This window comes from Cupressus sempervirens, chromosome 2, assembly GCF_028749045.1.
Source record: "Cupressus sempervirens isolate cs-2001-9-10 chromosome 2, ASM2874904v1, whole genome shotgun sequence".
Classification (NCBI taxonomy): domain Eukaryota; kingdom Viridiplantae; phylum Streptophyta; class Pinopsida; order Cupressales; family Cupressaceae; genus Cupressus; species Cupressus sempervirens.
In genome coordinates this window covers 28,361,305-28,374,787 of record NC_143119.1, presented here as the reverse complement: position 1 = coordinate 28,374,787, position 13,483 = coordinate 28,361,305, and the positions used below count along the sequence as shown (strand labels likewise).

The 13,483-nt window shown below is 34.5% G+C and overlaps 1 protein-coding gene across 1 annotated transcript; it reads left to right on the top strand.

Annotated features, from left to right (window-relative positions):
* The first annotated feature begins 6,856 nt into the window (after positions 1-6,856).
* Positions 6,857-7,582, top strand: LOC149570916 (uncharacterized). Its single transcript, XM_089815660.1, has one exon. The coding sequence runs from the start codon at positions 6,857-6,859 to the stop codon at positions 7,580-7,582; it is 726 nt and encodes a 241-aa protein (XP_089671786.1).
* The last annotated feature ends 5,901 nt before the right edge of the window (positions 7,583-13,483 follow it).

The following is a 13,483-nucleotide window of genomic DNA, read 5'->3' as shown; positions in this document are numbered from 1 at the left end:
GTATAACATTTTTGAAATTCAAAAGTTGCATCACATTCTATGCTTTTCCTAGTATAAGAGAAAAAAATGGTAAAGTTTTCAATTAGTTATGGTGGTTAGACACTGGATTTTTTTAATTCTAGAAAAGTTATAGTAGAAAATTCATATTTAATTATTTATTTGAAATAAAAATACCCAAAAATATGCATCACATTTAGGCATAAGTCTACTTTTATATCTGTAATTATATTAAAAATATTATCATTTGATTTTATTTAAGGTGGTCAGACATACACCTACTTTTTATTTTTGTCCTTAAATTTTTGTAGTATTGCATTAAAATCCAAACTTTTGACCAATCAAATTTATTTTTCTCCAAATAAGGCCTAATAGTTTAGAAACTACATTCAATTTCCTATAGATTATTTTCTTACAAATTTTTGATATAAGTCTAGAACCACTTTAAAATTATGTGTCCAGTTGACATAACCCTAATTTGATAGTTTTCATTGCCAATTAAGGCCATAGTTTCGTTGACCATGATCCTACACATACCTAGGTATATATTTCAGCATACTTAGTTTGGTATGAATAGTTTTGATTGAATTTTTCTAAGCAGAGTGAGTCTACTCATGGTGATAATGGCTCCATATATTGGGTCTTTGGAGGAGAGAGACTTACAGAAGATTAGATGTTGTTTATGGATATGGGATGATTAATTTTTTATGCCAATATATCCTCCTCCATATTGAATTTCTATATCATCAAATTGCTAGATACAAATCACTAGACTTGGTCTTCTGAAATGGTATGGGCTACTTAGAATTGTCAAACTTGAACCATTGAACTATACATTCAGATTAATGAACCAACACTTTGAATCACTAGTTTCATGTTCAGAACCTTTGGCCTTTGAAATATGAACTTTGATTTTGATTTATGGTCCATGGACTATTATGAACCAAAATACACCTAAATATTCTTGGAGACATCTAATAGCATCTGCACAAATTGATATCAACCATTCAATCTAAATTACAGAGTCTTTGAATCTCACTATTCTAATCCAAGCCAAGAGCCTTCTGAACATTGAAACCACTAAATGTCTTACAACACTAAACCTATCAAACATATGAACCTCCTTGAACTAATGGGACCATTTTCAAATAGGTTCAATGAGGTTCAAAACCCATGAGGGACTAAGATATAAACTGATGGGTGTGCAAACTGCTTTTGTTTTTGTATACTCTTTATACCTTTTGCCTTGTCTTAAGCCAGTCTAAACCCTTGTTATGCCATTAATTATTGAGGAATATAATGCATTTAATAAAGTCTTAAGGTTTGAAAATATTTCTTGAAAAGAGTGGATGTTCATATACATATTGATATATTGTGATCTATTCTGCTACAGGAACTAAAGATGTGAGAGTCGGCCATTCAGTTGGAAGAATAGTTTTTGAACTTACCATTTTGTTATAGTTTTGAATGGCTTTGTTTTAGTCATATGTTATTATAGTTAGACTATTGTATAAATTTTTATATATGGCCTGCGGCCAAAACAAACTATTGTCTATGTTTGGGAAACCGGCCAGCGGACATTCGAGTTAGTTGTCAATTTGGTTAAACACTTTAGATTATATAAGAAAATATGAATCAAAAGACCTATGATCGATAATATATGAAATTCCCTATTTTTGCATCATCCCTTAAATACTTAATTGAGAACATAGAACTCCTATAGCAGACACTTTTAAGTAAGTTCTCACCCTGCGTATCGGAGGAAGGCCCCCTCTTGGGAAACTTGGTGAGATTAGTGCAGTTTATTTTGTAAGTATTTTCATATTGTTGATTTCGTGTGTTCCTTTCAAGTTTTAATTGTATGCATTTTCAAGAAGTCTGCTATATATTTGATTGAATTTATACAGAGCTTGTCGATTGATTATCGATTCAATTGTCTGATGAAGTAATTGGTTGTGATAAGTTATAAAGAAATTGTTTGATATTATCCTATCATTACATAAATCTATTACTGTTTACCACATTCCTCCTACCGCCTGCATTCATCCTTAATACTCACACTATCATTTGTTTTATTCCCCTTACCATATCCCTTTAGTCATTGAGCTAAAATACTCCCAATATTCATAACCTCCTGTCGCCATCCATAGTATTCTCTGCCTTCTTTATCATACTTCCTACTGCACTCATCACACTCTCTATTGTACTGTATTAAAACTAGTTAGTTAAAAACCTCCTGTCACTACCATACTTCATGTCACAATTGAGCAGATTATAATCCTTAATTAAACCAACCTCCAATCAGACAACAACTTTCGCAATAAGCATTCATTGAGATTAATTATCTAAAAGAGTGTGATTAATTAATTATAGGTGTGTTAATAAATACATATTTTAATTGTTAAAAGGTGTGAACTTTAGATGAATTTAATCCATTTATAAAAAGTATTATTTGAATCTTAAAACTCATTTTGCAACAGATGTGTGGTGTGGTTGACTTTTAATTGCTTTGTGTTTAAAAGTTCATTTGTAGTAATTTGATTCTTAATTGCTTTGTGTTCATTTGCAGTGAATGTGTGGTAGTTTAATTTATTAAGCAGTAATTTGCATTCATAAAATCCTTGATTTATTACTTTCACCCCTTGAGAAAATAGCCGTTATATCTCTCATGAGTTTACGAATCTCGAATTGACATTTGTAAGGGTAATTTCGATTCAATTATATCCATAAAAGGCTATCCCAGTGAACCTCAATTTTACCCAACATTTTTGGCACCATTGTCGGGGAGAGATATTAAAGGCATGAAAATATAATAAGTCAAGATAGGAACAATGAGCCCTTGAGCAATTGTTGACCTTGCTTAGTATAGTACCTTTGGTTTCCACTGCAGTAAATCATTTAGCTACATGAATAGGCCTAGAGATACTCAAGGTAGATTTGTTAAGAAGGAATCTATAGGTAGCTCAAATAATCAAAAATCACAAAAAGAGAAAAATCCATCAGTCATTGAAACCAAACCAAGCAGTGAAGTTAAAATCCAGTCATTCTCTCAATTCATCCTCCTACTACACCCTCTAAAACTGCTAAACAATTTGCAAAATCATATGAAATTAGGTGTAGTAAGCCTCTAGAGCCCCAGGAACAACCCTTTAAAACATATTTTACACCTTGGGTAACCAAATTTTTGGAAGAATTCATGGCTGAAAATGTCAAAAACAACAATGTAGGAGGAAATAATGATGAAAACAATAGGAATGAAATTGTTCAACATAATACAATGTTTGAATTTGCTATTCAGCCTCCCTTTGATAATGCCCCTATGAAAAATATCCCTCACTCAGCACTTCCTATATTTTGAGGGTCAACCTCTGAGGATCCTGATATGTTCCTATTTGGATTTGATGTGCGTTGTAATAGCTATGATTATCAAAGTGATGCACAAAAATTAAAGCTCTTTCTAGCTACTCTGAAAGATGATGCATTACGATGGTTTGTGAGTCTTAGGGACATTAGGACATGGAGCCAAATGATGGATGCTTTTCTATCAAAGTATCAGGAGTACTGTAAGACCAAGGAGTTATGGGATGAAATCTTTCGCATGACTCAACGAGAAGAAGAGTCAGTTGAAGATTTCTTGGAATGTTTTGCCTTTAGCTTACAATGCTCGCGACGTCCTGATTTAAATTTAGAAACCATCAAGATGCTTTTCCTAAGAGGAATTCATGATGAAACCATGGATGCCTTAAATTTGATTGGAAAAGGTGATATTTCTAAAATGTCCTTTGAAGATATTTGTGATATATGCAGGAATTATTCACAGTCTCATCGATCTATTCGCGAGAATTCAAGTAATTTTTCCACTATGGGTAATGCATCAGGTATTTCCAAGTGTGAAATTGGTAATTTACTTGAAGATCTTAAAACTGACTTATTAAATCATATGGGCAAACAAATTGACACATTGTATTCTCACTGGAAACACGAGGAAGCTGAAAAGGCCTTAGCTATATATTGTCCAACTTGTCGTAAGAAGCATGGATTGGAGGATTGCCCTTATAATCAAACTCATGTAGCATCACTTGAGGAAGCTAGTAAGACTTCAATGCTATGACCTCTTCCTGAATGGATGATTCCTATTGAATATACTGAAGAATCAGTTTATTTTATGGCTCCACGATGCCAATTTTTACCTCGAGGGTTCTCCAATGAATATTTTTCTAGACCACCTCAGCAATTCTCTAACCAAGGCCCATGGTATGTAGGTTATCAACAACCCCAACCTTATCAACAATGGGCCCAAAGCTTTCAGCCTAGTACACAAGCATGACATCAAACAGGGAGGCCGCAACCTACATATCCACCTCCTCAATCATCATATCAACTTCACAACCATATATGCAACCTTACCTTCCACAATAGTCCTTTCCTCCACCACCATTAATAATCCCCTACCAACAACCTCAACAATTCCTTCCTCCCATAGCTTCATCTTCTTCGAACCCACCTTCAAATCCACCACAACCTCCTAAACCCACATCCATGCCAACTCAACCAAATCCAAATCCCAATAATAAACCTCCTCAACCAAACTATCACACTGAAGTGACTAATTTTCCCACCTATCATGTTAACTTGATTGAGTTGGATGGTGTACACCTTAGATCTGGGAAAGCTCTTAAAGGACCTACTATCACAGAGATAATAGATGAACCTGAAGAGGAACCAGAAAAAGAACCACCCTTTCTTAATCAATTCATTCATAAGCTAGAGCCTAAAGAGCCATCACATCATGAGTTTGATATTTTAAATGAATTATGATATTTTAAATGAATTATGCAATGTTAACATCAAAATTCCTCTTTTGCGGGCTCTTAAGGATGTACCAGTATATAATAAGATGATATAGGAACTATGTATCAGACGACCAAAAAAGAAGGATCCAAAAACTGTTCAGGTTATTGGGCAACTTGCAGAATTAATGTTGGGAAATATCAACATCCCAAAATATGTAGATCCTGGCAGTCCTGTTATCCAAGTAAGTATCGGTACAATTTTTATTCTTAATACACTTGTGGATTTAGGTCCTGCCATAAATGTAATGACAAATGAAACAAAAATAAAATTATCCTTAGAGGGACTTAGACCTACTCCTACAGTGCTTCAAATGGCTGATTGCTCCTTAGTCAAACCAGAAGGGGTTATAGAAGATTTCATTCTTTCCATTGATAGTTGGGATTATCCAACCAATTTCATGATCCTAAAGCCCAAAGCTAAGTTGGGAGGATATCCTCTCATCCTTGGAAGACCCTAGTTAGTAGTAGCCAATGCCCACATTAATTGTTGGTTAGGTAACATGGTTATTTCTAATGGTGAAAAAAAAAAATTAACCTTATATCCTCCTGCTCAACCATTACTAGATACCGAGGATCCAACCTGGGTCGACAGTGATTCAGATGATTGTATTCCAGTCCTTACCATTGGGCAAGTATAGTATTTTGAAGACCCAACTCATGAGGCCATTTTAGTAAATTTTCTTCAGAATAGGTATGAGCTTAATGATATCCTAGAAACTATGGTTTTTCCTTCTCATGCGATTGTTGACTGTCATTTTGGGAATTTTCCTTTATTTGGCAATCTTAGATCCATTCAGCACTTCCTCACATTACATCAGTTTCTACCACATTCATGTTTGTATAGTCCATTATTATCTTTAGAAAAACTAGAAACATCATCAAAACCTACCTCATCTGAACCTATGGAAATCCTACCTGGGCGTACCCTTAATGTTAATCCACAATTAACACTAGCTCAAGTTAAGGATCTTATAAGTATGCTTAAAGAGCATAAAGATGCTTTTGCATGGGAATATCAACACATGCATGATATTCATCCTGACACTTGTACCCATCACATTTATATAGAGGAGGAGAGTCGCCCAGTTCGACAACTGCAACGCCGACTCAATCCTACCTTGCATGATATTGTCAAAGAGGAACTCCAAAAACTTTTGGATGTTGGATTTATTTATCCAATTTTGGATAGTAGGTGGGTATCTCCCTTGGTTGTCATTCCAAAAAAAAATGGTAAGTGGCGTATTTGTGTTGATTATTGATCTTTTAATAAGGCTACTAAGAAAGATCATTTTCCATTACCTTTTATTGATCAAGTCTTGGATACTCTTGTAGGGAAGCGATTCTTTTCCTTTTTCAATGGATTTAGTGGTTACAACCAGATTCGCATTGCCCCAGAAGATCTGGAAAAAACTACTTTTACTTGTCCATGGGGAACCTTTGCATACAATGTTCTTCCCTTTGGGTTATGTAATGCTCTTGTGACATTTCAACATGAAGTATTAAGCATCTTTTTTGATCTAGCTAATGATTGTGTAGAAGTCTATATGGATGACTTTATTGTTCATGGAAATACCTTTGAAGAAGCCAAAGATAACTTAGAGAAAGTGTTTAAGTGATGTATTGATACTAATTTATCTTTAAGTCATGAGAAATGTCATATGTTGATGACAGAAGGAATTGTCTTAGGTCATTTATTCTCATCAAAAGGTATAGAGGTTGATCCCAAAAAGATCCAAAAAATTCAAGATCTCCCCACACCTTCGACACAAAAAGATGTTCAAAGTTTCCTTGGTCACGCTAGATACTGTTGGAGATTCCTTTAGAACTTTAGTAAAATTGCTTCTCCTTTGTTTGCCTTATTAGCTAAAGATGTTGTTTTCACTTGGACCCCCGAATGTCAAGAGGCCTTTGAAACCATTAAGAACAAGTTAGTAACTACCCCTGTTCTTAGAGGTCCTAACTAGGGATTACCATTCCATATCCACACTGATGCTTCTGATTTCTCAATGGGAACAGTACTTGGACAAAAGGAGGAGAATCTCTTCTATTCAATCTACCACATCAACAAGAATTTCACTGGTGTTGAGGTAAACTATACGGTAACTGAAAAAGAATTTTTAGCTATTGTTTATGCTATTAATAAATTTTGGCACTACATTACTGGTTATAAGGTATTTTTTCATGCTGATCATTCAGCAATTCAATTTTTGATGAATAAACCTGTGGTAACTGGTAGGATCATTAGATGGTTGCTTTTATTACAAGAATTTGATATCACTATACTTGATAAGCCTGGTCAAGAAAATGTGGTTGCAGATTTCTTCTCTCAGATACCTCAGTCAGCTAATGAAGTTGTTCCTTTTGATGACTTGTTCCTTGAAAAACACCTCTTTGCAATCTCTGCCAAAAGTCCGTGGTATGCCAACATTGCCAATTATTTGTTTACATGCAAATTTCCATCACACTTATCCCCTCATGAGTGTCATAAGTTGGTGGGCCTCAGTGGACAGTATACTTGGATTAATGGTCTTCTATTCCGAACTGACATTGACAATATCATGCACTACTGCATTCCTGAGGAAGATGTTTTTGACATTCTCTGTGCTTGTCATACTGAACCTTGTGGAGGACACTTTGCTACTCAATGGACTACTCACAATATTTTGACTGCAAGTTATTATTGGCCTATGCTCCATAAGGATTACAGACATTATTTTCAACATTGTGACTAGTGCCAACGCATGGGTTGTCCTACACGATCATATGAGATGCCACTTCACCCTCAGCTTTCGATTGAGCCCTTTGAAAAATGGGGCCTTGATTTTGTTGGGCCTTTTAACCCACCTTCCAGAAATAAGGAATATATTCTTGTTTGCACAGATTATGTCACAAAGTGGGTTGACGTAGTTGCACTAAAGCATGCCAGAGATACCAAAGTTGTTGAATTCTTATATTCTGAGATCTTCACTCACTTTGGTGTTCCACACAAAATCACTACTGATCAAGGACCTCAATTCACTTCAGACCTCATTTCTACATTAATCAAGGAATATGAGATCTGCCACAGAAAATCATCACCTTATCATCCTCAAGTGAATGGACAAGTTGAGGTGACTAATCGGGAACTGAAAAATATTCTTACCAAAACTGTTGCACTTCATAAGTGTGATTGGGCCACACGACTCCCTAAAGCTATGTGGGCCTATCGTACTACGTGGAAGACCACCACTGGTCTAACCCCTTATGAATTGGTTTATGGTAAGAAGGTTTTACTTCCCATTGAGTTCAAGATTAAGACTCTTCGAACTGCACTCAAACTCAAATTGAGTCTCTCTAATGCTTAAAAGGAATGACTAACCCAACTCCACTCCCTTGATGAGTTACGTCAAGAGGCATTTCTTCATACCGAACTTGTTTAATATCAATGAACATTGTGGTATGACAAACACATTCGTCAACATTCTTGTCAGCTTGGCAATTGGGCACTTTTATACGACTCTCGATTCCAAGATTTTAAAGGAAAATTTCATACAAGGTGGCTTGGACCTTATGAAATTGAACATGTGTATGATAATGGTGTGGTTCAACTCTGTACTGTGGATTCTGAATGTTGCAAGCTTCTTGTTAATGGTCATCATCTGAAGCTATATAAGAGGCCTCTCTCAAAGGACACTTTCTTTTTGGAGATTGCCAAGGAACTCATCATAGTTCCCTTTGGTCTCCTTTAGTATTAATAATATATATCATATATTATATATTTATTTATTTATAGATTTAAAAAAAATTAAAAAAATAGAAGCAAGATCCAACAATGAAAACCAAGTCTCTGGCATTGTTGGCTAACTACTTGTTGAAAATTGGATAATCCAGCAACTTGTAGGTGTTCGCCCTCCTGGATGTGAAAACTGGTTAGCCAGTGCTTCCAAGTGGCACTTGATTGAAAATTGATTCTTTCAGTAGTCTTGTGTCGTAAATAAATTTTTAAAAAAAAAAAAAAAACTACAAATCGGTGCTAGTTGTGACAGGAGGTTTCCTTGTTCCTATCACACTTCTTTCTTCCTTGTTGGTTGCAATAGCAAGTTTTTAGATCCTGTCGCCATTCTCTTGGCGTTCCTCCAATCAGGACCTCATGTCACTTCACATTTTTCGGTGGCCTACACTACCATGAGTCTTTCTGCTATGGTCGCTGCTTCCTTGCCAATCTTTTTACGGTGGATTTTTCTTCCACCTCACATGCCTGCTATCATTTTCTTTGTGGTTGGCAGCTCTGTCCTGATCTGCTGAGACGATCTCCTTGGATTTGCTAATGCCTTCACCTCGCCTTCCTCACTGTCACCATGTCAGGAAGTATTTTCTCATCTTTTTCTTTATTTTATGTATTCTATTTTCTTAATGATTATTTGGCATGCTCGGGATGGATCAGCTGCTTAAGCTGGGGGGGTTATGTGCCATGTTATCATATGCCCTTATTGAGTCATCATTTCCACACCATTTATTATATGCTCCTCTCTATTATTCCTGATTATGCACCACATCACTTATACATGAGCCTTTTGTCCTTACCGACTAATTATATTTATCATGCCATTATTACTACTTTTTATGGTATTTCCTTGTTACTAAATCCTTTCATATTTCTTGTCTTTTTCATTTTCATCATTGTTTTTCGCTTATTCTCCACTATGATAAACCTTTCAAATTATGTCACTTGACATGGGGGGAAAACATCTTCACTTTGAGCCAAAATCTTTGGATAAGTTGTATGTTGATGAGGAAGCACTAAATTTTTTTACTCATGCTGGATGGACAACCTTCTTCAAATGCTTGTGTGGATTTGATGTGACCATAGCCGAAGAATTTTCCTCAAGGTTTCAGGGAACTCATGCTACTATTCGGGGATTACAGTTTCCTATGAATGTAGGGAGAGTTGCAAAAATCACTGGTTTACCCCAAATTGGTGACCTTTACTTTCCTACTCCATCATCCAGGGTTACAGATTTGAAGCCTCACAAAAAGCAATTTTTATAGCGAGGAGAATCGGTTGAGAACGTCCAAGGGCAAGAGATAGATAGGAAATCACTTCCAGAGCCATGGGATTCTGTTGCAAAATTCTTAATTCATTGCATCACCTATGAAGGGTGCTTCAAGTATGTATTTGCCCACCATTTTTGCTTAATATTACATTTGTGATATGGTTTTCTTATTAATTTTCCCTATTACCTATTTTGTTCCTTAAAATGGTCCTATGACCAATACAATCGGGGGCATGTTGATTCCTTGGCCCACCATGGATTAATTAAGCTTATTGTCAACCATAACCTTCACCTAGCTCAATCAGCTCTTGAATGGGATGCATTTGTGAATTAGACCCCTATAGAAAATCCTCAACATCCTATTGTTGATGATACCCCTGAAGCCAGTTCTTCCAAAAAGTTGTGTTTGAAACCCTCAAGCCGACCAAAAGAAAAAATCTTAAAGCTTAAAGGAAATCTTGAAACTTAGCCCTCATCCCATGATTATGTGACAAAAATAACATACCCCTAATAAGTTGCAAGGGTTAGTTGAAACAATAGAATCTGTAAGTGATATGAAAATTTTGAGAACAAAAGAACCCCAAACAAAGAACACCCAACTTTTAAGAAGGCTAAGGAACCAGTAGCATAGAAATAAAAAACAAAAATAGCAAAAAGAAGATTCTATCCATAAGAAACCAATGTCCGATGAAGAAGAGCCACTTGCACAACAAAATGAAGAAGGAATTGAACACCATGATACTAAATTCAGCGAAGTATTTGGTGAAGAAGTTGGGGAGGACACTAATATTGAGATTAATAAAGAAGAGGTCATTATGGAAGATCAACAAGAGGATCTTGAAACCATAAAATTATAGAAAGATGTCCATGAAGAACATGCTCAACAAGAAGAGATAGTAATGCAAGAACACTCCAATACCCATACTAATATGGTCATTTATCAAGGTATAAATGTCGAGCATCCTTTTCCTGAAACTAGCCTTGCGATGGTTGATATCATTAAAGATAAACTCCGTATTGCTCTTACAGTTCAGAATGACCCTAACCCAATTGCTACAAGAACAAGTGGAATTTATGAAGTTCTTGACATTGAAAAGGGTATTTCACTCTCTTCTAATGCACAATTATGACAAATGGTCACTCAACTCCAACAAACCAATCAACAGTTGCAGTTACAGTTACAAGCACTTGTCTCTCAGGAAAAGGGAACCATTGGTGCAACCAGAGTTGAAGTAGATATAGAGATACTTAACATGAAGCCTATTGGAGGATGATAGGGTAGGAGGAAGATGGTTGTGTGAATGGTTGATATGGCAAGTTGTAGAAAATTAGGGTGTTAGTTGGAAGTAGTTTCATTGATTTGATAAGGGAATTAGCTTTGAAAGTGGGATGATCAAAATTAGCTTGTCCATCCTTACATGATAGATGTCTCTATCTCAGAATAGAAAATTACCTCAAATGACAAGTGAAAAATTATTAAATATATGAAAAATAAGAAGAAAATTCACTTATAATATTTTTAAAGGACAAAAATATAATAAAAATATAATTTAGTGGAGAAAGCCATGAGCTATGTAGCTCCATCTTATGGCTATTCCACTGTCCAAAAATGGAAACTCTTCAAGTTAAATATGAAGATCTTGAAATTAGAAAATATAACTATCAGAGATCTATATTTGTACTAGTATGTTTTTGGATTTGATTGTGTTAAGATTTTTACCATCAACATTTCGAGTCACACTACATGATCCATCATCAGGATGAAGAGTAAGAGATGCAAAACAAAGTGACTCAAAATGAATCACATTTTTTTGCATCTCTTGCTCTTCATCTTGATGATGGATCATGTACTATGATTCAAAATGTTTATGGTAAAAATCTTAAAATAATCAAATCTAGAAATAAACCAGGACAATACAATTGATTGTGGAAATTTGGTCTCTTTAACCTATATTTTTATTTTAGTGATAACAATTATATAGTCTAATTCTAAGAAAAATAATAGTTTTAAATGTATATGATTAAAAAAAATAAAGAGTACTAGTTGTAGTTGTATAACTCTAGTATTACTAATTATGTTAAACAAAATGTTCAATAAAACAAGTATGAAGTAACATAGATGGATCACCTGCTCAATTCTATTATGACTTAATTTGAATGGATCCTATCATTACCCATATGGTATTATGCATGAGATCTTTACTCAATCACCAATAGATAATATAATCTGTAAGTACATATTTATGCATATTTAGTTTGGTAAGAATAAAACCAATTGAAAGCAAGGATAATTACTTGTGTGAATTCAAGACATGAATGATTAATTTAATTTAACACAAGTACTATACAAGTGTGTATGTATGCATGTAAAGTAGTTCACATAGTGAACTAATATACATACATACATGCACATATGCATACAATCATCATAATTAATTATCCTTGAATCTGACCAAAGCTATTATATATGAACAAGAGATACATGTTTAGAAGGAGAAAAAAGAACATTACATAGGTACCTCTTCTTGCCTTGAACAAAATCATAGAGCAAGGGCATGGAGATCACAAGGGAACAACAAAAAATCCTATATCTCCACTGATGTCCACTAGCGTTTAGAGCTCTCCACCATCATTTGAAGATCTCCACCCTCCTTCGCATGTAACTCTCCATAAGAAATCAAAACAAATGGGGAATGATTAATGTCATGTTTTCTTTTCTTTTTTATTTATAATCCATAATCTACAATCCACAAAATCTCTTTATATATATACATTAATACATATACATACATACATAGATATGCATACATACACATATAGATACATACATATATACATACATACATGAAAACAACAATGTACTTTCTAAGAGTTTATCAATAGAATCTAGGAAATTGTTGTGGTAGGTACTATGACATTAGAAACACCAATCAATCTAGTTGTTGATTAGATGGGTTGATTACTTCATTACTTTATTCTTCCAATGGTAATGTTAGTTATTATTTTGACATACATGAAAAAATTATTATATATATATATATATATACATGAAAACAACAATGTACTTTCTAAGGTTTTACAATTGGTCAAAAAAATTAATGTTTTACAAGAAAATGCACCTAAAGAGCTATTAGCTCAAAAGAAAGAACATAGTGTGGAAATAGTACAGAAAGTTCTCGACATGAGAGTTCCACAAGTGAGGGTGTTGAACTAATCTAATGATAGTTCTATAGGAAATTGTAATCAACCTAGCTAATTAGAAACAAGACCCATTTAACCAGGTTATGGCTTGTTTCTTTCTAAAAACATTTGATATGATATGTTTTTGTAAAATTCCTTATGAACTCTGACCATTTTTCCTGGTCTGCATTATTTTTGTGGAGGATCTTGAGGTGAGTCACTTAGCATGGGTTGAGTGAGTTTTATTGTTTTATTATTTCGATTCGGTAATATATGTATGTAGCTAGATGAGTATTTTTTTTGTGCTAAGATGTAATAACAACCTTAAAAAATATCTCTAAATATACATGTTTAGAAGAAAATACAAAGGGATACCTATTTAGAAGGAAAATAAACCAACATTTACATAGCCCCCTTGAA

Coding starts and splice junctions, on each gene's coding strand:
- LOC149570916 (XM_089815660.1), top strand. CDS start 6,857: ATGGGAACAGTACTTGGACAAAAGGAGGAGAATCTCTTCTATTCAATC.